General features: G+C 41.8%; 1 protein-coding gene across 1 annotated transcript; it reads left to right on the top strand.

Annotated features, from left to right (window-relative positions):
• The first annotated feature begins 1,335 nt into the window (after window positions 1-1,335).
• Window positions 1,336-23,871, top strand: UBQLN1 (ubiquilin 1). The gene is made up of 11 exons (XM_081930618.1): window positions 1,336-1,776; window positions 7,658-7,809; window positions 13,139-13,248; window positions 15,340-15,602; window positions 16,726-16,884; window positions 18,299-18,539; window positions 18,809-18,951; window positions 21,158-21,241; window positions 21,494-21,609; window positions 21,905-22,103; window positions 22,734-23,871. Exons 1-11 carry the CDS (start codon window positions 1,618-1,620, stop codon window positions 22,887-22,889), a joined length of 1,782 nt encoding a protein of 593 aa, XP_081786744.1. The 5' UTR covers window positions 1,336-1,617; the 3' UTR covers window positions 22,890-23,871.
• The last annotated feature ends 387 nt before the right edge of the window (window positions 23,872-24,258 follow it).

Raw genomic sequence — 24,258 nt, 5'->3', positions numbered from 1 at the left:
ATGACAACCCCGTGCGGTATGCTTCTTTCCAAAAAGGAATTAAACCTTTCTCCCTTACTCTAGTCCCGCCACATGGAAAATGTCCTAGATTTTTTTTTGCGCAAAAAGATTATCTTAAATAAAATTTTAAAAATCTCATGGTTTATCAGGTCTATAATTCTACAATTATAATTCTACAATGTTTAAGTAAATATATTTATACTCTCAGCAAGGGCTTGCTTAGAGTAGAGCAGCAAGGAATCCTCAGTGCCCAACACATACTTTTTCTTCAGGCACCTTTCACTTTAAAGTCCCAAGGCAGGTTACAACATTAAAAGACAACATTAAAAACAAGTTACAACATAACACTGGAACAGTTCCAGTTCTTCCTACAAATTGGCTTGAACAGAACCTAAGAGGACAATTGCTTCCCTTGCTAATTTTAGTACAGCTCTCATTTAGTTTTTCTTTAAGACACATCAACCAAACTTCAGTTTATCAGATTATGCGGCTCATAGAAGGTACCAACCCCCAGGTGTTTCTTCACACCACCTACATACTGGACAAGCAGTAGCTTTGAAGATACGATTGGTATGCAAGGCTCAGCCTGTTCCTTTGCATATAAGTTGGCAACACCTCCTCTGATTGAACACAATCCTGAACTTGTCAGCGATGGACATCTACGGCATGAATAACACTTTTAAAAAGTGAATCTGGATGACAATGACAGATAACAAGCTGCCGCTGCTGGAAGATGCAAGCAAATACCCTTTTCTTGAAGGTTAACTGAATAGGAACAGGCTTGAACAGAAAAAGAAATCCTGCAGGACTCTTGCCTTGCCAGGCCCACCCCAGTCCTTAATCTGTGCCCCGAGACAGCTGCTGTCTGGCTGGAGCGCCCTTTGAACTATGACAACGCCTCTTGCTTGTCCTCAGAGGTGCCCAGAGAGGGACGTGTTTCTGCATAAACCCGCCTTACGTTGCTCCGTCCAGTTGGGAGTGCATCCCAGCACCAGTTCCTCCCTATCAAAGGTGGGAGGCCGGTATGTGCTGAGGCTGCAAAAAGGCAAATGGCTGTACGAGGCTCCACGTGCAGCGTAAAAAGCAGCGCCGCCGTCACGTGAGCAGCAGAGAGACCGTGTCCGCGCATGCGCGAGCACCTCCTTACGGTGTCGTAGCAAGCGCTCGCCTAACAATACCAGCCTGGGCCTTCCGTGACAGCTGCGCTTGCGCAGTGGGCTTCCGATGTGCGCAAGCGCACCGTGCTCCTCTTCTCTTCTCTCTCCCCTCCCCCCCCACCAGTTCTTTTTTTTACACATGCGCAACACGCTCCCGAGTCCCAAGCTCCTCAGTTGCCGGCCAAGTCGGTTCCTCTTTTCTAGTAACTTCCCCGATTCCTGACGTCATCAGCAGGCGCCGCGGCTGAGCCGGGCTGTTTCCGTTGAACTCTCCGAGAGTGCGAGAGCTGTGGCGGCGGCGGCGTCGCGGAGAGAGAGAGGAGGCCGCGAAGCGTGAGGCGAGGAGAGGGGAGGGTCTGCCTTTCCCAGCGTCCCCCGCGCGGCTGGGCTAACGAGTCCCGGAGGCCCCTCGGCCGCCCGTCCTCCCTCTCCCCTCCCCCCCCCTCCGCGCGCGCGCGCCATGTCTGAGAGCGGCGAGAGCCCTCCTGGGCCGCAGAGCCCCGACGAGACCCCCGGCCCGGCCGCCTCGGCCTCGGAGCCGCGGATCATCAAAGTCACCGTCAAAACCCCCAAGGAGAAGGAGGAGTTCGCCGTCCCAGAGACCAGCAGCATCCGGCAGGTGAGGCCGGGGACGGGGGGAGGGGCGTGGCCGGTACCACCGCGCGAGTGGGCGGCGGGGGGGAAAGGTGTGCGTTTGTGTGAGGGGGGAACCGTCGCCTCCTTTATTTCCACGCCCGCGAAGACGGAACCCGGCCGGCGCCCCTGCGTCGTAGTCGGTTGGCGGGCGGAGCTCTTGCCTCAGCGAAGGCCTCGGAGTGACTCGGCTGCAAAGGGAGCGCGTCTCTCTCGTCGCTCTTCCAGGTGCGTTTCCTCTAAGGACGAGAGAGGCGGGGAGATGATGGCGCGCAGCCCGGTTCTGGACGACGTGTCCGTTTGCAAGCGAGGCCCGTGCGGTTCGGAGAGGCGGACTCCCCAGCAGGCGCGCGTAGGACTGAACCGGTCGAGGAAGTCGGGGCAGGCTTGGTGGTGGCAGGCGGAGAGAGCCTGGCTGGGGAAGCCCCGGAGATGCGGTGGCTTTGTCTGGGAGGGGAACACAAAGGAGCCAGGCAGATCGGTGAGGCGGGAAGGAGGCGGGCAAGCGACCAGCCGGTTTTAAAGCGCAAAACGGGAACCTCAGGGGAAAATGTGGACTCCACAAACATAGAAGGTTCTCTAGTACTTTGGCGTATCGCTGCTATATAGAACACAAAAGTACAATCTGCGCCTAGGAGGTTAAATGTGGTAGAGGATCTTGTGTCTCTATATGGCTTCTATGCTGTTCCCTACATGGCGGTACTTTCTGACAGATTTTAAGTGGTCCTCTGTATCTTTTCATTCCTCGATACTTAAACTAGCACTACAGTATGTTTTTCTGGTTGTATACAGTATTCTATGTATATGTACTGCTGAAAAATCAGTGTGTCATTATACTTGAATATGGTAGCTGCCGAGTCATCTGCATGACTACTTCAGTGCTTTGAATTCGTTTCTTCTCAGCCTTTAATGTCTTGGACGAGTCATATTAACTAGGCCGGGTCATTTGGTAACAAAAGGCTACTGTAAAATTTTAAGATTCTAAACATACTAGCTCAAAGACAAACTTCAGAGACTAGAAGATATATGCTAGCAAGATCTACATTGTGTGGATAAGTATCCAATCCTTTGATCATGCAAATGATAAGACTCCTAATCACATTGTCATTTGAATGTGCTAAAGACATTGTATAGTATGTATCTGAAATCTTAATTTTTTACAGGTGTGAGAAGACTTTCTCAAACTGACACTTGGTAGTAGAGTGGCTACCTTTGTCTAGGGTTCTTCCACCTTGATTACAGTCTAGCTCATAGAGCAAGAATATGCCATTGGGATGACACTAATTTGCAACCAAACAATAATAACAGTTACACCAGTCAGTTCTGGTCATTTCATTCAGTATATTAAAACACTGCAGTTTTGTTGCTTCTAGGAATAGGCCATTTAATATTTAAAAACAATGCAGGTACCTCTGTTCTCTCTGGAGTTGGAATTTTTAAATTGTAAGTAACTGCAGTATAGGGTCATTTTATGTACTCACTTGGCAGTAAATGAAGTCTTGCAGGTCTTTAAAAAGAGCTTGTGGATTTTAGTTTTCTTCCATTGCTATTAACACTGGACTCCTTGTAATAGGTATAAAGTGGTAAACTTTGTTTGACTCCTTGATGTAGAAGGAATTTATGAACTCTTGTCCACAAATGACTTGCATTTATAAATTACTTAAGTTTCCCTACTTAAAATATGCAGGATGTATATCTTGGTTATGGCTATTTTAATTAAGCTAAAACTAGTTCTACCTGAAAAACTAAGGCTTGTTATCACAAGTACTTTGTCCAGTTTAATAAACTCTTTACTATTACTTTATTTCTTGCAAGCACTTGCAAGACTTGAATTAATGATACTGGAAGCCAGTTTGCATTCAACTTTTCCTCTGAATTCTGGCATGTAACCCAGTTTTTGTATATTCTTGGGAATCGCTTCCTTCAATCTCCCCATTGTAAGTAAGAACATATGAAGGTGCCTTGTAAAAAGTCAGATAATTTGTCCATCTATTTCAATATTGTCAACGCTGCCTAGCAGTGGCTCTCTAGGATATCAAATGGGACTTTTGGAGCCCTACCTTGGCATGCAAGGCATTGAACCTGGAACCTTCTGCATGCAAAGCAGATGCTCTGTTACTGAGCCAGAATTTTATTGCTGAGCCAGAATCCTTCCAGCCACAATGCACAACTTCTGCAGTTGTTTATTGGATATGCACAGGCGAACAGGGGGAGAACGTGGGGCATCAGCAGGAAAAATATCATAAATATGAAATCTAGATCAGAGTACTTGTGAAAAACCGTGAGAAAGTTCAGCTTTGGGACACATCTTTGAATAAAATATTGAGAAATACTTGAGAGCCGTAATCCTGTTATTCCAGGTTTTCAGTCGCTGTACACCTTGGGGTACTCTTCCGGTCTTAGCTATCTTTTAAATTATGGTGGCATAAGCACAGGAGTGGATCCTGAAGTACTTGGATTTAAGCAATTTCTATGTAATCAGGATCCTTAGTTCATGTATAATTGGAGGTACATTGATACATTTTGCCTATAATTTCAGCGCCCTTTCATATTACCATGATTAGCTCGAAAAAGGTTATGTTGATTTATCTAAAAACAGTTCTTAAAAATGTGTCTTACTCAGTTCATGCAGAAAGGGTGGCATCACCAATCAATAGATTAGTTACTTTGATGAAATTTGTTAGTGTATTTTGGAGATGAGCTTGTGTTATGCCTATGAACCAAAACCACCAATATTCAGGGTGCCTGGTTAGCCTGTACAAATAACAACCATTTTGTACACTACCAAGGCATGCACAACTGCCAACACGGGCACCGCTTTCTGCCCTGGAAGGGTGCAGAACAGGTTTACGTCCAACCGCTGACATGCACAAACAGAGTTGCCTGTAGTATTGTTAGCTTCCATTCAGAAAACCCAAACTGTAGTCACAATACAGTCATTTCCACAGAAATTGAAGCATTTCTTCTTTGCTTAACCTGTGAAGACAGGTGTAAGTTACTGGGAAATTGATGGTCATGAGGTCTGTCTGTGGTTGCAAAATCACAAGCCCATAGGAATCCACAAATAAAGCATGGTGTAATTGGCCACAATGTAGCATGGCCAGTGTTTTCCTTGCTTCCACAGTATGGTGCAATGCATTGCATGTTGATGTGGGTGGACCTTTTTGCTATTTGATGTGGTGTAGGTAGGACTCCTAATAAAGCCATACAGTACTCCCCTTCAGCAAAAATCTAATTCATGTTCCTGGACCAATAGAATTGTATGCTGTGATGATGGCAAGGCTAGGGCCAAAGTTAGATTCCATTTTCTTCAAGAAAATTCTATTTTTTTATTGGTGGGAAAAGGACAATCATGATTTCCTGAAGTTCACATCCAGCTAAGCAAAATTATAGTAAAGAACAAGTTATTTCAGTCTCCATTGGATGATTCAAAGCTAAAAACTTTGTTTGTTTGAACAAAGACTGGTATGCTTGGGTTGCAATAGTAGGTGTCCTTGGCAACATTGGTATAATTCTGATCTACTAATAGTAATCCTAACCACTAGACCTGCTGTTTGAATGTAATATAGGGCAATTGCAACCAGAAAAATCATCTGATGCTTTAGAGAGTGATCTAATTAAGCATGTTTGCTTTATTTTATATATAGCAAATAAAAGTATCTTGTGTTCATTTTTTTTGGTCCCAGTACCACTGTACTTTTCCAGGACGGTTTCTACATGTTATTAAATGTTTCCACATTGTTTCATTGTTTGCAGACTCCTTCCAATAATATTTACATCTATTTATTTTTTAATTTTTTTATACTGCTGTTTACCTTCAGATGTCAGGGCAGTTCACAACATAGCTTCCCTTCTCAGTGGCTTCATTAAGATGATGCCAAATACTAGGTTTTTTCCTAGTTCAACATTGTTATGACTCAGTAACCAGATACACCACACAAAAAAAAGAGAGGGGGAAAAAGATTTTATGCTAGCATTTTCATCTTCTCCAGCTCAAAAAAAGAAATTATGTAATGCTCAGGAATTTGTGCCTTCACTGAAAGTGAAATTAAAATGAATCTCCATTTTACTTTCACTTTCACTAGCAGTCTGAGGCTAAATAAGACTAGTTTGATTTAACCTGCATAGCCAGTGAGGTGGTTTCAGTTAATTACTTGATTTATTTAAGGATGATAAAATCTGTCTTTAAATACGTTAAAGGAGATAGGACAGCGGTAAATAAATAAAAACAATAATAAATAGTCGCAAATGTAGAATAATTAAAAACCAGAACAATACATAATCATTCATGGCGAAGTATTCTAAAAATTATACATTTGTTTCAGTGTTCTTTCAAATACAAATCAGTGGCATATATGTATCATTTCACATTAAAGTTTTGAAGCTGTCAGCCTTGCCTAATGTTATACTTGCATTTGGCATCCATTCATTTTTACTAACGAATTTATGGACCGGTTTCCACACCACAAGTTGGGCTGGATAGCCTTGGATGTGTTTGATCCAAAGCCCCTCTGTTCTCCCAAGAAGGCCCAAGATTGGACCTGTTAACTAGGCCAACCTGGAAGTAGCACGCATATTGGTTTTATTAGACAATAGGGGTTAAAAGGAGGCGGGAACACACTGGGAAGTATCCCACTAAGTCATACCCAGAGTAGACCCATTGGAATTAATGGACCAAATTTAGTGATGTCCATTGATTTCAATAGGTTGTATCCAGCACAGTTATGCTGGCACAACCAGTTTTAGCTGTGCAACTAAACTTCCCTTCCCTGTCCTCTCCCCATGCACTCCCTAAATATGTTCTGGAGAACAACAGCAGCAATTCCTCCAACTGTCTGAAGCAGTTTTGGGGGAGGGGAAGTCCATCATGTGCCATATCATATTAAAGCCTATGAAGTTCTAAAGAGATTGGTACTTTTAGTTTTGAAATATCTAAAATCCGGACTGAGCTTTTGAGGTTTTTGTGTAGTCCGGCAAGGCCAAAAATGTCATTTTTTTAAATTTTAAACCCTCATAACTCAAAAACTGGATGAGATAAAAAAATTAAAAACAGAGACCTGGGGCCTTCTACTTTTAGGAAACTGAAACTGAAAGCAATATAAAATGGTGAGGTAAAAGTCCCTGGATCACTTGACATGGAATGACCCATAGAAAAGCCCCCAGTTACTGCAAAGTTTGCTCAGTCTCTAACCTCACTGCCAAATCTGAAAGAGAATTAAATGAATAGTGATTTTCTGGAAACCGAATTCTACAGTTGATAACAGACTTGCGGTGATCTGCTGGAGTAATCTGTTTCTCTACATTCGCATTGATATGTATAATCCATTTCTTAAGTATTTAGCAGCAATAACTTAAAGCTAATGTGGTATTATCTTTAAATATATATGTAGAAAATGTCAGTAAAATTATTCCACACTCAGGGTGAAATCCAGTGTACTTTTAAGGCTATCGCTCCAACAGTACAATAATTTCTGCTTGTACAATTGGAATTTTCTCCACTCCCCCAAACACCCTCCTCCAGTCTTTTCTAAGATTTCCTTCAACCCTGGATTAATGTTGGATGTGAAATCTCCTTAACATATGTGTGCATACTTATAATACTACATATCTTATCTTTAAAAGACATCTGAAGGCAGCCCTGTTTAGGGAAATTTTTAATATTTAATGCTGTATTGTTTTTAACATTCGATTAGGAGCCGCCCAGAGTGGCTGGAGAGACTCAGCCAGATGGGCAGGGTATAAATAAATAAATTTATTATTACTACTACTACTACTACTACTACTACTACTCTGGTACATTGGTAATGCTTAGAAGAAGTGTATTGAATAAGTTAATCCTGAGAATGAAATTATGCACTCTTTTCCAGTTCAAGGAAGAAATCTCGAAGCGTTTTAAAGCCCACACTGACCAACTTGTGTTGATATTTGCTGGAAAAATTTTAAAAGATCAAGATACATTGACCCAGCATGGGATCCATGATGGGCTTACCGTTCACCTTGTCATCAAAACACAAAACAGGTAGGCTGGGGGGTATTATCTCCTGTTCAGTTATTTGTGACTACTTCCGTCTGTGACAGCCTTGGTCAAGTTGAATTGCTTCAGAATTATGTTTAATTTAAACCAATAGAACAAACAAAGCCAGTAAAAGGTTGGGTTGCTGCAAATGGCAAAGGTATCTTTATATATCTTATATCTGTGTGTGCTTCCTGTGTAGTCTGAACTCTTGGCAGTTTGTATAAAATTTCCAGGTGCACTTGGCTCTTCCTGCAGAAGTCTCACCACTCATGTCCCATTGTAGAACTGAAGGGGTTGGTCAGTCTCAGTTGGTCAGTCTCAGTCTCTCTATCTGCCAAGTTGTTGTCTATGTTACTTTTGCTCAAGAAAGTGTGATGAAGGATAGGCAGATTCCAGAGAGACTGGGCAAAATACAACAGTTGCACAAGCAGACAACTTTGGATAAGCGTTCAGAATCGGTCAGCCAGGTGCAAAATGCGCCTATTGGCCACTTGCAACCAAGTAAAGATACCTGGGCACTGGGATGGCACCTGACATTTCCACCATCTGGAGGTGCATGCCTGGGGATCCTTGGATCTTGACTCTTCACACACTAGCAACACATCCTGTAGAATTCTATTTGTTATATTTTATCTGCACAATCAGAATTAATTTTAGGAACTGACTGGCCCCAAAGTGGTAACTAGGCATTCTGTTTTGGCAACTGTAACCTTGGTTTAAGGAGCCATTTGGTTCCTTGTTTATATATCTGAGTTTATAACACTGCTTTGTATATAACCCTCTGAGTGTCTTTACTGCACAGAGGATGTGGATCAGATACCCATGCCTGAGCCATCATTTTAGAGTATGTGTAAGAAATAGCCAAGTTTGCCAATAAGTGCAAGAACGTAGTCTTGTTATCTCTAAGTTCTTGCACTTACTGACAAATTTTAATAAGCTACCATGTCCAGATGGTATCATAATCTGTTTGAGTTCACATGGACAAAACATGACCTGCAAGTTTCTCCTAAAATTTGCTTCTGTAACACATTACTGGAAAATAGCCAATGAAACACTGATCTTTAGAAGCAGATCAAGGAAGCAACAGTCCAGTTAGCTTTGTATCAGCACTGAGCAAATTGGTGGAAAGAATTATTAACAGTTCATTTTTAGACACACAGAAGAACAAGATTTGCTAAGGAAGAATCAGCATGGTTTGTTCAGAGGGAAATCCTCGCTCAGCATGCATTTGGAGCACTTTGAAAGTGTCAGCAAACCTGTAGTTAGGGGTGATCCTGCAGACATTATTTATTTGGCTTTCCAGAAGATGTAATGATGGCCGCTGATATAGATGGCTTTAAAAGGGATGATGTATAGCTATTGACAGCTGTTAGTGATGATGCCTATATGAAACCTCTGGATTTGCTGGAGAGAGGCAGTGGGAGAAAGCTGTTGCTTCCTTTTCTTCATTGTGGACCTCCTAGAAGCATCTGGTTAGCTATTGTGGGAAAACAGGATGCTAGAGTGACCCTTTGGACTGATCCAGCAGAGTTCTTACAATCACGAATGGCCAGGATTTCAGCAACATTAAGAGCTACTTTTCCACATTTACCCCCCAACACAAGCACTTAATATTGTGTTGGAAAGATTGTGTACCTTGGAAGGGTTTAAGACTACAGGAAGGCCACTTGTAGTGACATCCTGTTATCATCATCTGCATCGTCAGGAGATGTGCTTGTAATAAATAGCACAAAATCACTATATGCATCATTTGTACTTTCCCCCAATACAGTTGGTCATATTTATGTAGGAAAAAATAATTTATAAAAAGTCTGGTGTCACACAAGTGGAAACCCACTTGCACAACAATATTTATTCTTCCTTTCTCCAGCCCCACCCCCCTTTTCACAGAAATTGAGTCTACAGTGGTGCCTCGCAAGACGAAAAGAATTCGTTCCGCGATTCTCTTCGTCTAGCGGTTTTTTCGTCTTGCGAAGCAAGCCCATTGACAGCTTAGCGGATTAGCGCTACAGCGGTCTAACGGCTTCTAGCGATCAGCTGTTAAGCGGCTTATCAGCGGATCAGCTGTTAAGCGGCTTAGGAAAAGGGCGGAAAAAGCGGAAAAAACCCGCGGGGACTTGCAAGATTTTTTCGTCTTGCGAAGCAACCCCATAGGGAAATTTGTTTTGCGAAGCGCCTCCAAAACGGAAAACCCTTTCGTCTAGCGGGTTTTCCATCTTGCGAGGCTTTCGTCTTGCGAGGCACCACTGTACTTGCTTGTGGACACAATTGGGAAGACCCTTTCCTCTTCTCACATGGTGGAGGAGGAGAGGGAAGGGGAACATACAAACCCAATGCTGGCTGTGGTTCATTCACTATCATTTAAAACCTAGCCTGGGTCATCTGAACTAGGCATTTAAAACCCACACAAGGATTCACCAGTCTCTTGTTGGCATCCATCCGTCTCAAGAGACAGTGGACGAGTCAAACCGTTGGAGAGTTACAGCACTTGCTTTGGTTCTTAAGGCACAAGTTTTTCTCTGTCCTTCCTACCAACACTTAATGGTCACACAACTCAGCCTTGTAATTAAATAACACATACTTCCTTTGATATGTAAAATATTTTGCATTCATTATGCTGATTGAAAGCCCATTTTATGCAAATGCATCCTGGTAAATATTTAGAACTGGAGTTTCAGACAAATGCAGTTCTGTGAGTCAGCTCGACTCACAACGAGATATCTGACTACCAGGAGGCATTTGTGTTTGAAAGATTACTGGTCCAAGAGTAGCATCAAGACACATTGACTGGCTTCTAAATTCATGAATCTAGGGAAGAACGGCAAGCAACCCAAGCTGTTTCATGTTGGACATGAGTTAGCTGAGAAAAAATGCCTCTGATGTTTCCAAAAGCAGATCTGGGCTTTGAGGAATTTGCATTTTCCACATGGAAAGAATCAGGAGCCTGGGATATATTCCATTCTGTGTTTACTGCCTTTTAAAAGCTTTGCTGTGTCTGTATGAGAAATGAGCCCCAGGAGCAAGAATCCTTCTGGAGTATTTTTCTTAGCAGGCTGACTAGACAGCAATCCTTTCCTGCTGTTGCATCATGTCACAGCTATTCCAACAATTGTAATATTAATTAATTAAGCAACGAGCTGCAGCAAACATTGGCTGTACTCAGAGTAGACCCATTGAAATTATTAGATATGGCTAACTTAGGTCTCTTAATTCTATCAGGTCTACTCTGAGTAGGACACAACAAATTAGTCTTATAGCATGGAAATTTGCCACGTAATTTTGCTTGTAAATTGAATAGTGTTTTGATTCTGTAGCACCACCATTCCCTCCATGTTGAGGAAAGTGGCTAATTGAAGTGCTAGATTTCCTTTGCCAGTGTTGATTTCACAATCATCCTTTAGTTTCGCTAGCTAAATTTGAATGGTTAAGTTATTTTTTTCCTGCTGTCACCAAACCAGATTGTATCAAAAAGAGAAAGCCAGATAATCCAATAATGAAAGGAGAATATTGGAGCTATTTAGCATGTAACTTTGAGTTTGGTAACAATGACTTTTCAACTAGCTTGTGAAATAGCGCAGATGATTACGTGAATGCAAATACTATTTGTCTTCCAGCCCTGTACCTCTGATAAACATTACAGAGACCTGGCAAGCAGCCTATTCAGTAGGAGCTGATCTAAGTTTTTAGGGCTCTTGCTTTCATCTTTCTTTTTCTGGCCAGTATATGCTGCTTGCATATAAAAGTATGAGGCCTTTAATACAATAACTACAGACTACAGATGCCTTTTGAACTACATGCAAAATTGATATATTCTCATTTAACCATGGGTTATTAAGAGCTGGTAATGGGTTGGTGCAAAGGTTTTCAACCTTTTTTAGTCCATGGCTCCCTTGACCAACTACATTCCGTCCGCAGCACCCCCGTGAGGCTCAGGAGCCCAGTTATGTCACCCCTTGCCTGTAGACCTGGCAGCCTCTCACCTTTTTTTGAACACCCTTGTGGAATGTTCCCTCAGCCTCCTCTCTCCTCTTCTTGGGAGTCCTCCAGGCACCAGCTGCTGCTGTTCCTGGTCTCTGAGCTGCACCCCTCTGCCCCAAAGAGAGGTGCCACCTCACACTACCCCATAGGGGCCTGGGAAGAGGTTGCCCTCCAACCTTAGTGACCCAACGAAGACTGGCCAAAAGTGGATGTAAGGCCAGCACCTTACCTAGGGAGGCAGCAGCGGACGCTGCCAGGCCTGCATGGCAGAAAGGCTCTCCTTCAGCACCGGGCACTCAGCTCGCAGGCAGGCCTTGCACACAGCAAGCACAAGAAAGTCCAGCGTGGCACCTGCCTGCCCATCAAGCCCTTCCACTTGTCCATCCAATCCCAAAAACAAGGGCTGGTGGAATGGCTGGCTGGGCTCCCTTGCCCACTTGCTTGCTTACTCCAAGGCTGCCTCAGCTCCTGGTAACCAGCACCCCCTGGCCAGCCCAGAGGCACCATTCGCCTGCTGAGCTTGAGGCCAGGGCTGCTGCAACAAAAAGTTGTGCAAGCCTTTGGGAGGCAGAGACACGAGAAGGCATCAGAGGAGGGAGGAAAGGAAAGACGGACAGAGACCAGTGTTGCCCGCGGCACCCCTGACCATCATTTAAGATACCCTAGGGTGCCACGGCACACTGGCTGAAAACCACTGGGTTGGTGTGTCATGTGCTGTACTAGAACAATAGTCATTAACTTTTTCAGACCTGGACTTCTCTTTATCAGCACCAGACTGTATACTCTTACATATTGAAATAAAGCTACTAAGTATATTCCTCTCTGTAGTAGGGCCACATGCAAACAATGGAATCTTCTCCGTGCAATGATCAAAAGTAAACTAGCTGTAGTCTCCTTTGCATATGGCTACCTTATCCCTGTTTGTTTTTGCCTTCACTTTCATCTTAAGGAAAAACCCTAACAGCAAACAAAATGTTGGTGGTACTTAACTTGTGTGACTTGTTTTAGGTTGGAATACAATCTACATGTTGGTCTTGACCCACCCGCTGAAGACCACCCTACTACTAGAAGACACTTTACCATATCATTTCCTCATTTGTAGTGCATTTCTTCTCCCGTGATAGGCAAAAAATAGAGCCCTGCGTTTAATTTTATGTTCAGGAAATAGTATTGAAGTGATCTATTAAAATATGAATGAATAGTTCTGGTTTGATAGTTCGTGTTTAACATAATTGTAAAATGAGAGAATTGAATTGCTAGATATTTGTAAATTGACTTTCCAGTAATCTTTTTGTTTTGAATCTCCTTTAAATTTCCTCATTTGTTGAAGTGTTCTTGTTCTATATGTCTTTAGATCACATGACAATTCAGCTCAGCAAACAACTACTGCAGGGAGTACTGCTACCACAACAGCATCCACCAGTAGCTCTACAAATTCAACAAACACCAGCCCTTTTGGTTTGGGTAAGGCTCCATAGTGTTTTAGAGCTTCTTGAATAAGAATGCTGCTTTTCTAACGTAGTTCGGTTGTTTCAATCGTACAAATAACTTTTTCAAACATATTTATCTTGCTGTAGCTATATTTTTCAAGAAAAATTTATATTTGTATGTTTTATAGAAGCTTTTTCTTACTAGTTTTTAGTGAGTAGCTGTGAGACTGAACGTACGGTAATCTTTTCTCACCTTTAAATAAGGAGCTGTAGAAAAATCTGCTCGGTAGCTTAAGAGAATAAGAAGTTGGGTGTTTTCCAGTTGAGCTCTAGCTGAATATGATTATACTGTTGGATTACTAAATACATGTGTTCTCTTGAGCGAATAGATGTGTGTAGTCCTAGGAATAAATGGTTCTAGGATCAGTTGAATGCCTTCCTGGAGTCTGTAGTGAAATCCAGTGGTATCTACCAATGGATCAAACACTGCAAGTGGAAGAGATTTCCTCTCTTAAAGCCGTCCCCAGAAGGTCTTCTGGGGTGTTTGTTTTTCTTTCTTCTTGTTAAAAGTCACAAATAAATATAAACAACAATAAACAGATTCAGAGTGCACAGGAGCTGCAGGAGAGTAGAGAGGAAGGAGAAACCCCATTGTACGAGTGGAGGTCTGATTGCGCAACATTGGAGGTGCGCATACAACTGTACATGTTTCAAGCTGTACTTTTCCAAACAGTCAATGGAATGGCCCTAGGCCAGGGGAGATCTTGCTACTGTGTTCCTGCTCTCCTTCTGAGCACATTCTGCAGGACATACTGTGCGAACAGGACTAGTGAATATCAGGTTTCAAAAAAAGGTGTTAGTTTTTTGAGTTGTCAAGACAACAGTAAAGCACTAATTAATAGTACTGAATGGCCCAGTGTAGCTTTTTCACTGAATAAAGGAAAGCAAATGATAAACGCTGCATCTTCTCACAAGCAGGAGGAGGATCTGATTAGCAGTTCAAAATATCAGTGGTAAACTGCTTTTAATACAACTTAGGGTCAGACTAGTTATTACCAAGTTATTCTAGGCATCAATATACCAGTGCCCCAAATCTGAGTACTAAAATCAGAGAGCAGCAGTATGTTTGGAATAAATTGTATAATTTTTGGCAGTTTTGTACAATCCACCTTGATTTACTTCATTGCCAAAGTAAGTTCGGTGCTATGTGAAAGAATTGGTGCTATGACTTCCTAACATGCAATTAATGTGGGCGGGACAAAACTTTGGTGCAAATGTTTGGCTTCATTCAGTTAGTTTGAGATGTTCTGTTTGATAACGGAGAGAGTATATTGAATGTCCAAGAAAAGATAGAAATTAAAACAGGAATTTTGTGGAGGGAGAGAGAGCTACACTAGAAGTTTTTTCAATATTTAACCCTTCAAGAGATACATTCTAAATCAAAAGGATTGGAGCTTGCTTTTTAAAACTAACAGAATATGCATTTTTATATATTTGTATATTGAGAGAAGATTAATAACAGCAACTCCTTTTCTTCATGTAAAACTGAACAAACAAATGTGTTGTATTGAATATTGCAACCCTAGATAAAATGTGGGTAAAAGCAAATTGCTGTCACAATAAAATTAGGGAGGGGGGGACCCTTATTTATTTTTATTACATTTCTATCCTTGTTTCCTTTGGTGAAACTGGCATTTCCGTGCAGTCACTGACCAAGACTTAGGCTAGCTTCAGCAAAATTGCTGCATCATGGGTATAAAGACCAGGCTGCAGGGGACCTATGCAAAACTTCCCCTCTCCAGAATTAGTTCTGATAAAAAAAACTTCTGGTAGATAACATTTTTGGGGTTATTGAAATATTCAGATACTTAGAATGCAGTCAGTTTTATCAGTGTTCTAGTCCTTATTTTCAGTAGACTTATTAGTTATCCAATACTTCATAATGCAAGTTGTTAATCAGTTGGATGTGAAAACTAACACGGGGATAGAGTATTTTGGGGGTGCTGCTGCTGCTAGAAAATGGTTTCTGTTGTTTTACGATACGAGAAACATTTGCACAAATAGAAACTGATCTAGGAACATGTTTAGAAAGTGCATTTTCTTCTTTCTCTCCCCCACCCCCAAGGTGGTCTTGGAGGACTTGCAAGCCTGAGTAGCCTCGGCCTGAACACATCAAACTTCTCAGAATTACAGAGTCAAATGCAACGACAGCTCATGTCCAATCCGGAGATGATGGTTCAGATTATGGAGAATCCCTTTGTTCAGAGCATGCTTTCAAATCCAGACCTAATGCGACAGTTAATTATGGCTAATCCTCAGATGCAGCAGTTGATACAGCGAAATCCAGAGATCAGCCATATGCTTAATAATCCAGATATAATGAGACAGGTACGTGAATAGTTGATCTATAAAGAAGGTGTTTGCAGTTTGTATACTGATTCATCTCTGCACACTACAAACAAATTCTGTGACATACTATGTTTAACATAACTGCTGAAACATTGACTAAGAGTGTTTTTCTTGTTTTTGCCACTTTCCCAAATTAAAAACTTACTTTCAATTGACTTTTCAAACCATTGGTCCATTTAGCCCAGTAATGTCAACTGTGGCTGGCTGTGACTCTCCCAAGTTCTTAGGCAGAGGCATTTTCCAGGTCTGCCTACCTGAGATCCTTTAATTGGATTTGCCACAGATTGAACCTGGAAACTCATACAAAGCATGTGCTCTGTCTTTGAACTAAACAGGTTAAGGCCCAGCACCATTCATCCTGACCATGGTGGGTGATCATCTATGAGTTCCTAAACAATAGTGCCATGAATGTGCACTCCTCCATCTCCCCTGCTAATATTCTTAGCTTCTTTATCGACTTTAAGAGAGAGTTGTCCACTTCAGACATAGTGGAGTACCCTGGCTTAATGCAAGGTAGTGTCTGCACTGCTAGTATGTGGCAAAAAGGAGTGTAAAGTGCCAAATTTGAGGTAGCGCCTGTTATATTTTAACTACATTGCATACCTAGCAGTTCGAAAGCACGTCAAAGTGCAAGTAGATAAATAGGTACCGCTCCAGCTTTTCCGTGTGCTGCTCTGATTCGCCAGAAGCGGGTTAGTCATGCTGGCTACATGACCCGGAAGCTGTACACTGGCTCCCTTGGCCAATAAAGCGAGAGGAGCGCCACAAGCCCAGAGTCGGCCACGACTGGATCTAATGGTCAGGGGTACCTTTATATTATATTTATATAAAACCTTTATATTCAGCAATCAGAAGAGCCACACAGCCAATTCCATGCTTCCAGGGGAGCTTTGGACTTAGTTTTGCTCAAATACTTTTGAAACTGACTAATTAAAAAAAGAAAAGAAAAGCTTAATACCAGCTGGGTTGTAAACATTTCTTTAAAAATAAGTCCACTCTACATTTGCAAGCCTTTGAGCACCCTTAAAGTAGCTCATTGGACTCCAGTCTTAAGACCTTTAAGAATAGTTGTATTTCTAATGTGAACTATTTTATTTCCCAGACTTTAGAACTTGCTAGAAACCCTGCAATGATGCAAGAAATGATGAGAAACCAGGACCGTGCCTTGAGCAACCTTGAAAGTATACCTGGTGGTTATAATGCTTTGCGACGCATGTATACAGATATTCAGGAGCCAATGCTCAATGCAGCACAAGAGCAGGTGAGGACGACTGGTGGGGAGGGCCCAAGCTGAGTTAAAGTGTTTTACCTCAGGTACAAATAAGGATTTGTCCCTGCTTGGATCCTTTTTTTAAAAAAAAACATTTGTTTCATTCAGAGCTGCTGCCAAAAACAGCAACCATGTATTGAGTGCTCTTCCCACTTCCTGTAATATTTCAGCGCATTTGACCTTTGCCATTTCCCTGCCAGCCACAGTCAGTGTTGTGGACTGGGGATGGGAGAACATAAGACATGATTTCATTATCTGTTAAATTTATACCCCAGCCTTCCTCTCAAAGGAGTCCAGGGTGACCAACGTATGATAAAACAATAGAGTTAAAAATAAAACCAATCAGGTAAGGAAGCTTCATGACACAGCTAACAGTGTCTAAATGATGGGGGAGAATAATCACAAGGCTGCTGTTTTCAGCTACAGCCCAGTAGTTCTGGTCTAAGGTGAAGAAATGGTTCAGCTTTAAATCTGGTATTTTATTTCCTTGGTGCTTCAACAGCTTTGGAGTATAACATTCTGTTTTTAAAAAATGATAGTGATTCACTTAAGTTGCATCAGATCATGGGTCAGACTAAAAGTCCAGCTTTGTGTTCTCACTGTGGTCAAGCAGGTATTAGTAGGAAGCTTGCAAGCAGGGCATGAGTGCAGCAACACTCTCCCACGTGTGTTCTCCAGTAACTGGCACTCACAGGCCGACTCCCTCTGACAAGTGGGGGTAGCAAATAACCATCATGGCTAGTAATGATAGCCTTATATTCCATATACTTATCTAATCTCCTTTTAAAGCCATCCAAGCTGATGGTCATTGCTGTATCTTGTGAGAATGAATTCTATAGCTTAACTCCGTGCTGTGCTATGGCTTAATCTCTGGATGGCCAGAATCTTTCAACTTTCAGCTTCGTTGGATGGCCTTCATTGGATGTTCTCGAAAATGAGTGAAAACGTTGCTTCAGATACATGCCCTGCTCCTCATTTGTTTGTTCAGATAAAAGAAAGAGATGGTGTAAGGTGCTCCATCTGGACAACATCTGGGGACTACAGGTTTCCCACCTGTAACGTAAACTGCACCAGGCAAGGAAGTGTCCCAAATTAGTTTTGAAAGGTGGTTTATAGTAGGACTCTAAAACAAGAAGAAAACTCATTACAGGCCTTATTGGCTGCTTTCGGTGTGCTGTAGGAATTATAAAATAATGGGACCGCTAATCTTGACCATGGCCACTGAAAATCTTGAGCAAGCTATTGGCAACTCTTCTAAGGACCACAGTTCTTTAACAAGCAGCAAAGCAGTGCAATCATGGTCATGCACCTAAGTGTGTATTCAGGGACTTCTCCAAAGCACGTTCTGTTGAATAAGAATGCTTCTCCTTAATCCTGTTTATCCATAAGCACTTTTCTTTTGTAGTTTGGGGGCAACCCATTTGCTTCATTAGTAAGCAATTCATCAGGTGGAGACAGCCAGCCATCTCGCACAGAAAACCGAGACCCATTGCCAAATCCTTGGGCTCCTCCGTCCACCACACAGAGCTCCCCAAACAATAGCAGCAACAGCGGAGACAGTGGGGGAGGCAGCAGTGTTGGAAGCAGCAGCACTGGAAACACAGGGCAAAGCTCAACAATGCCGAATTTGGGACCAGGTCTAGGAGGTATGTTCACTACACGGCAGTTATATCGGCTTCCTTGCAAAATGATAGCCCCAAGGGCATGGCTGTTAGCTCTTTTCTCAATTGGGTTTGGACTTCAACTTCAATTATTAGTTAAATGTAACTTTTCAAGGAGTAATGGCTACTGTCCACTACAAAGCAGCCACAATTTGTTGGTTTTTCTTTTTGCTGTTGACTTGTGTGTCACTTTGTTAACTCACAACTGGTACCACATCCCTGAATTGCTGAAAGTTGTCTCCTCCTCTTTAAAGCTGGCATGTTCAACACACCCGGAATGCAGAGCTTGTTGCAGCAAATAACAGAAAACCCACAGTTGATGCAGAACATGTTGTCTGCCCCCTACATGAGAAGCATGATGCAGTCATTGAGCCAGAATCCTGATCTTGCGGCCCAGGTAAGTCCTGAAGTGCATAAAGATTTGGAATGCAGTGTTGCTGCTGGTATGGTATCCTATCCTGGACATCTACAAATACATTTTTCCAAGTCATTTTATCCAAATTGTCATTCTGGAAGTGTAGCTCAGGTGGAGAGCATGGTTCAATCTCTCTGACATCTCCAGGTAAGGATAGGAATGTCCCCTGTCTGAAGCCTTGAAAAGTGGCTGCTAATGAACTGAGCCAGATTGAGCAATGGTCTGATTTGGTATAAGGCGCTTCCTGTGTTCCAACATACTGATGGGATGTTACTGGATTATTAGTTGTAGCTGGAGGCTGTTCTAAAGCTTTTTGTCCTTGGATAAATTGATGTAGACGAGCTTTGTAAACAAGATAAACTTGTACAAGATCACCACCAGCAACAAAAACTACAGCCACACTGGCTCCCAGATTGTAGACATGATCCTTGTGGATCCCTCTGGTCAGTCCATCCTGTTTTAAACCCTATAACATCAACACAGTTGTGCAGATTCTCTGACTATCCTGCGACTGACAACTTCTGTTTCATTGCTCCTGACTTCTAGCTGCTCTTGGGACTACTGCTACTAATTGCATTTTCTAGCAGGTCTAGTGACCTGGTTTTTTGTTTTTAATCTATCCTGCTTTTCAAGATAACTCTTTACAAAGTACAGGTGAAACTCAAAAAATTAGAATATTGTGGAAAAGTTCATTTATTTCAGTAATTCAACTTAAAAGGTGAAACTAATATATGAGATAGACTCATGACATGCAAAGCGAGGTATGTCAAGCCTTTATTTGTTATAATTGTGATGTTTATGGCATACAGCTGATGAAAACCCCAAATTAACAATCTCAGAAACTTAGAATATTAAATGAAATCAGCAAAACAAGGACTGCAAATAGAGCAATATTGCACCTCTGAGAATAGAAGCATGCATATGTACACAGTAATTGGTTTGGGCCCCTTTTGCATCAATTACTGCCTCAATGCGGCGTGACATGGATGCTATCAGCCTGTGACACTGCTGAGGTGTTATGGAAGACCAGGAAGCTTCAATAGCAGCCTTCAGCTCTTCTGAATTGCTCGGTCTCATGTCTCTCATCTTTCTCTTGGCAATGCCCCATACATTCTCTATGGGGTTCAGGTCAGGCGGGTTTGCTGGCCAATCAAGCACAGTAATCCCATGGGCATGAAACCAGGTTTTGGTACTTGTGGCAGTGTGGGCCGGTGACAAAGTCCTACTGGAAAATGAAATCAGCATCCCCATAAAGCTCATCTTCGGAAGGAAGCATGAAGTGCTCCAAAATCTCCTGGTAGATGGCTACGTTGACCCTGGACTTAATGAAGCACAGTGGACCAACACGAGCTGATGACATGGCTCGTGTCATCAATATACTTTCCCACAATATACTAATTTTTCGAGTTTCACCTGTAGCTTACAAAACTCAAAAGCAATATCACATCTTGCCCTGCTTGGGGGCCTTTTCTCCTGCACTTCAAACTGCATCCTGTAGCTCATTTTTGGTGGTTGGATGTTTGTCTTTCTGAGGAGCCAGCAAAATGTGCTGAAGGATCAGGTTGGAGGGAACAAAAGCTGAACCTTGCTGGTACATAACCCTCACCCCACCCTCTGCACCCCTGGCTCCCTTTTTTGTTGTTCTTTTTCTTTGGCTGTGCTTAATTTTGTAAAATGCTGTCAGACACCCATCATTTTGAAGAGTGTGTATGGGAAAGCCTTTATCAGAAACCAGCTTTTCAATACCAGGCATGTGTGAAGCAATAGTATCAGAATAATGCTGCTGAGTATATGCCCAGTGAGCATGTCTCACCACTGAATAAATGCAGCCAGTGGCACACAGAGCAGAGTGGTAGGGAGCGGAAAATAGATTGCTGGCTTTCTTTAGGGGCAGTTAGGGGGAGCGGAAAAGGAAAATGAGATGGCTAGCAGGCTTGGGGATACTATGGAGGAGAGAGAAGTGTGGCTGCTCGCTGCAGTTAATTGATGGAAGGGAAAGTTTTTAAGTTGACTGAGGCATGTGTCAATATGAGAAGGGTGTGTGTGGCTGCTTGGGGAATTTGAGGGGTGGGCTGGATGGAGGAATGAGAATAAGCAAGCTTTGATCCTACCTGTAAGGTTGCCAATTTCTGGTGGAGTTTATAATTCTGCAGCTTTTTACAGATAAAATACTCACTTATCCCTACAGATGATGCTGAATAACCCTTTGTTTGCTGGGAATCCTCAGCTTCAAGAGCAAATGAGACAACAAATTCCAACTTTCCTTCAACAAGTAAGCCACCTATTAGGTTCTTATCACAATTCTTTCCTTAAAATGATTCCATTCTTAATCCTAAATGGTTACAAAGGTTGCAAACCACTTTGTGGTTGCAAAGGTGTAGAACCATCATGCAACCACCCAAAGTATTTTACTGGTCTCCAGGGGTTCATGCATTTGCACATATTTATTTCCATAACCAATTGTTACCAAATGATCATTTTGACATGTCTGCACATGTATGACGCATCATGTTTCTCTTAATAGATGCAGAACCCAGATACGTTATCTGCAATGTCAAATCCTAGAGCTATGCAAGCTTTGCTACAGATTCAGCAAGGTTTGCAGACTCTAGCAACAGAAGCACCAGGACTTATACCTGGGTAAGAGTTGGCAAGATTTTTTATTTTCATAGTCTGACTATAAGTTTGTACTAAGGATCATTAATGTACTAAGGATTCATTAATGTGCTAAGATGCTTGCAATTTAAGAGTTTGGCTTCTGAATTGGTAACTAATTTTTAGTAAGGAATAATTTGAGATTCTGATTTCGTGAAGAATTTGATAATTGGGTGTTCCTTATTTGTGTTACAAATAAAATTCTTGTTTGTGGTAAACTGAGGTACGATTCTTACCTCTCGGGTATAAATAACGTGAAAGTGTCTTCTATTTTGTGCAGATTTAATGCTGGAATAGCTGGATTAGGAAACTCTGGTTTAGGAAGTGCTGGACTAGGGAGCACTGGCCTTCCTACTGCAACAGCCGTGCCCACTTCCGTCCCAAATGAAACGACAAGTCCAGCGTCAGGAACTGGTGAAACTGGACACCAGCAGTTTGTTCAGCAGATGTTGCAGGCTCTTGCTGGAGCCAACGCTCAGGTAACATAGTAGATTGTTATGTTTTTATTTCTCTCCTATTGTATCACTAAAGTAAGCAATCAGCATATACAGCTTTTAAGTCTATTCACCAAGAAAACTGCAAGTTTTGTTGATGAAACAATACCTTTTGTTTTCCAAACCACTGTCCTATGTAAAGGGCCCTTTGCTCAAGATTCTGCTTAATCTTTGGGTTCTACAAGTATCCTAGGACCCTGATTACCTCCCTGAAAGATGTGTCCCCATTTCCCATGAGATGGCTGGACTTTCCTTCTTGCTGATGAAGTCCAAGTAGCATTTTATTCCTTGAGTTAAATAGATAGGCATATCTGAAGTCTGGTCCCTAAAACCTCAGCTTCAGGAACTAATTGAAATACTTGATAGCCCCAGTGAAAATATCAGTGTCAGTGTCCTCAGAATAGGGGGAACCTTTGAATCCTTATAACTTTGAAACCTGTCCATCGTTCAGCAACTGCTTCAACATTTCTCATTTCAGCCTGTTTAGAAAAATAGTTATTTGCAAAAAGACTGGCTGGAAAAAAAAATTCTAACTTTGGCTCCTTCTTTAGTTTTGCATGTTGGGTAGACATGTTTGTACAGAAATAACACCAATTTATATTTTTATCTTTTTAGCAATTACAAAATCCAGAAATCAGATTTCAGCAGCAACTGGAGCAGCTCAGTGCAATGGGCTTTTTGAACCGTGAAGCAAACCTACAAGCTCTAATAGCAACAGGAGGTGATATCAATGCAGCCATTGAAAGGCTACTGGGTTCCCAACCATCATAGCAACATTTCTGAAACTTGAAAAATGTAATTTATTTTTGATAACAGCTCTTAAATCTTTAAAATACCAGCTTTATTTCATTCTGACTCTTGGGAATTGTCTTGTTCTAACTAAACCCAGTCTGATGCATTAAGGTGGAGTGCAGTAGTTTTCTTCGAACAGTGGGAATCAATGCTTTTCACTTGGTTGTTGCATGCATCAAACACTTCTTCATTCTGCATTTATTGTGATTTTTTTAAAAAAGGAAATTGCTTATACAGTTGGGTGACCAGGTTTTATCTGACCTTCAACTGTTCAATTTAGTTGCTTCTTAAACATTAGCCTTTGATAGTAATTTATGTAGAATACAAATTAAAGAGGAAACTAATTGAAGCTATGATTTGTGGGTACATATTGCTTATTGTGACTTGGCATGTCTCTCTTGCTAGGAAAATGCTGTAAGATTTATACCACTTGATTTAGCTACTTTCTTGCTCTTTTGTCTCTATAAAAAAAATGTATAACACGGAAACAATATTTTTCCAAGCAAATCTTCATCTCAAAGCCAGAATAAGTGAAAGACATGAGACACCGCCAATGGAGTAGAATCTTACAGCATCTTTAGCAAGTATCTCTTAGCAGAAGTGCTTTGGCAAATTCTTTTAAAATACTAGGATTGCTGACCTGATCTTTACAACTGTACAGAAACCTGCATTGTAACATTGTCTCAAATATTCACAAGGATTGATTGTAAATTACCTTCGTCTTTGTGCAGATTGAAGGGGCACAGCCTTTTGCTCTGAAACTGCTTTTGCCTAAAGCTCTTTGGCTTCCCCCTTGAGATTCTAACTTGCATTATGATTTGTAATTGGACGCATACTTTCACTGACACTGTCATGTGATATTCTAATTACTTTTAACCACCATGTAAAAATACTGTATATCTTTTGGGTTTTTATTGGTAGTTATTTCTCTTGTGCACAGGTAATAAATGAATTAAACTTCTTTGTGAGCAATTATTTGCAGTCATTTTATCCCTAGCGGCAGACATTCAAGCCACCATATTTAAGGCTGGGACCAGCTTTGTTCATCTTGCCCTTAACAGTAGCTTGCATTTGGAGTTCTTTTCAATATGCAGTGATGAAGCTTATTGTCATAAAGCAGGCCTCTCTCACTGGTGTGAGCTCCTAACATTCTGTCAAACATTTTTTTAAACTGTTACTAAAGGCACCATGTAGGCATTTCTGATACTCTATACCAGCAGATGTGTTCCTGAATCCTTTTCTTTGGAGACCCCTAAACCACAGGGAAGATGGTGTTTATTGGAACCCTTCTTGTAAGAATGATAAACATCATGAAGTGGCTCACTTGAGATGAAGAAATCATGTAAAA

The sequence above is a fragment of the Podarcis melisellensis genome (assembly GCF_964234715.1).
Source record: "Podarcis melisellensis genome assembly, chromosome: 11".
Lineage (NCBI taxonomy): Eukaryota > Metazoa > Chordata > Lepidosauria > Squamata > Lacertidae > Podarcis > Podarcis melisellensis.
Note: the sequence above shows the minus strand (reverse complement) of the source record. Positions and strands in the feature narration are given on the sequence as shown.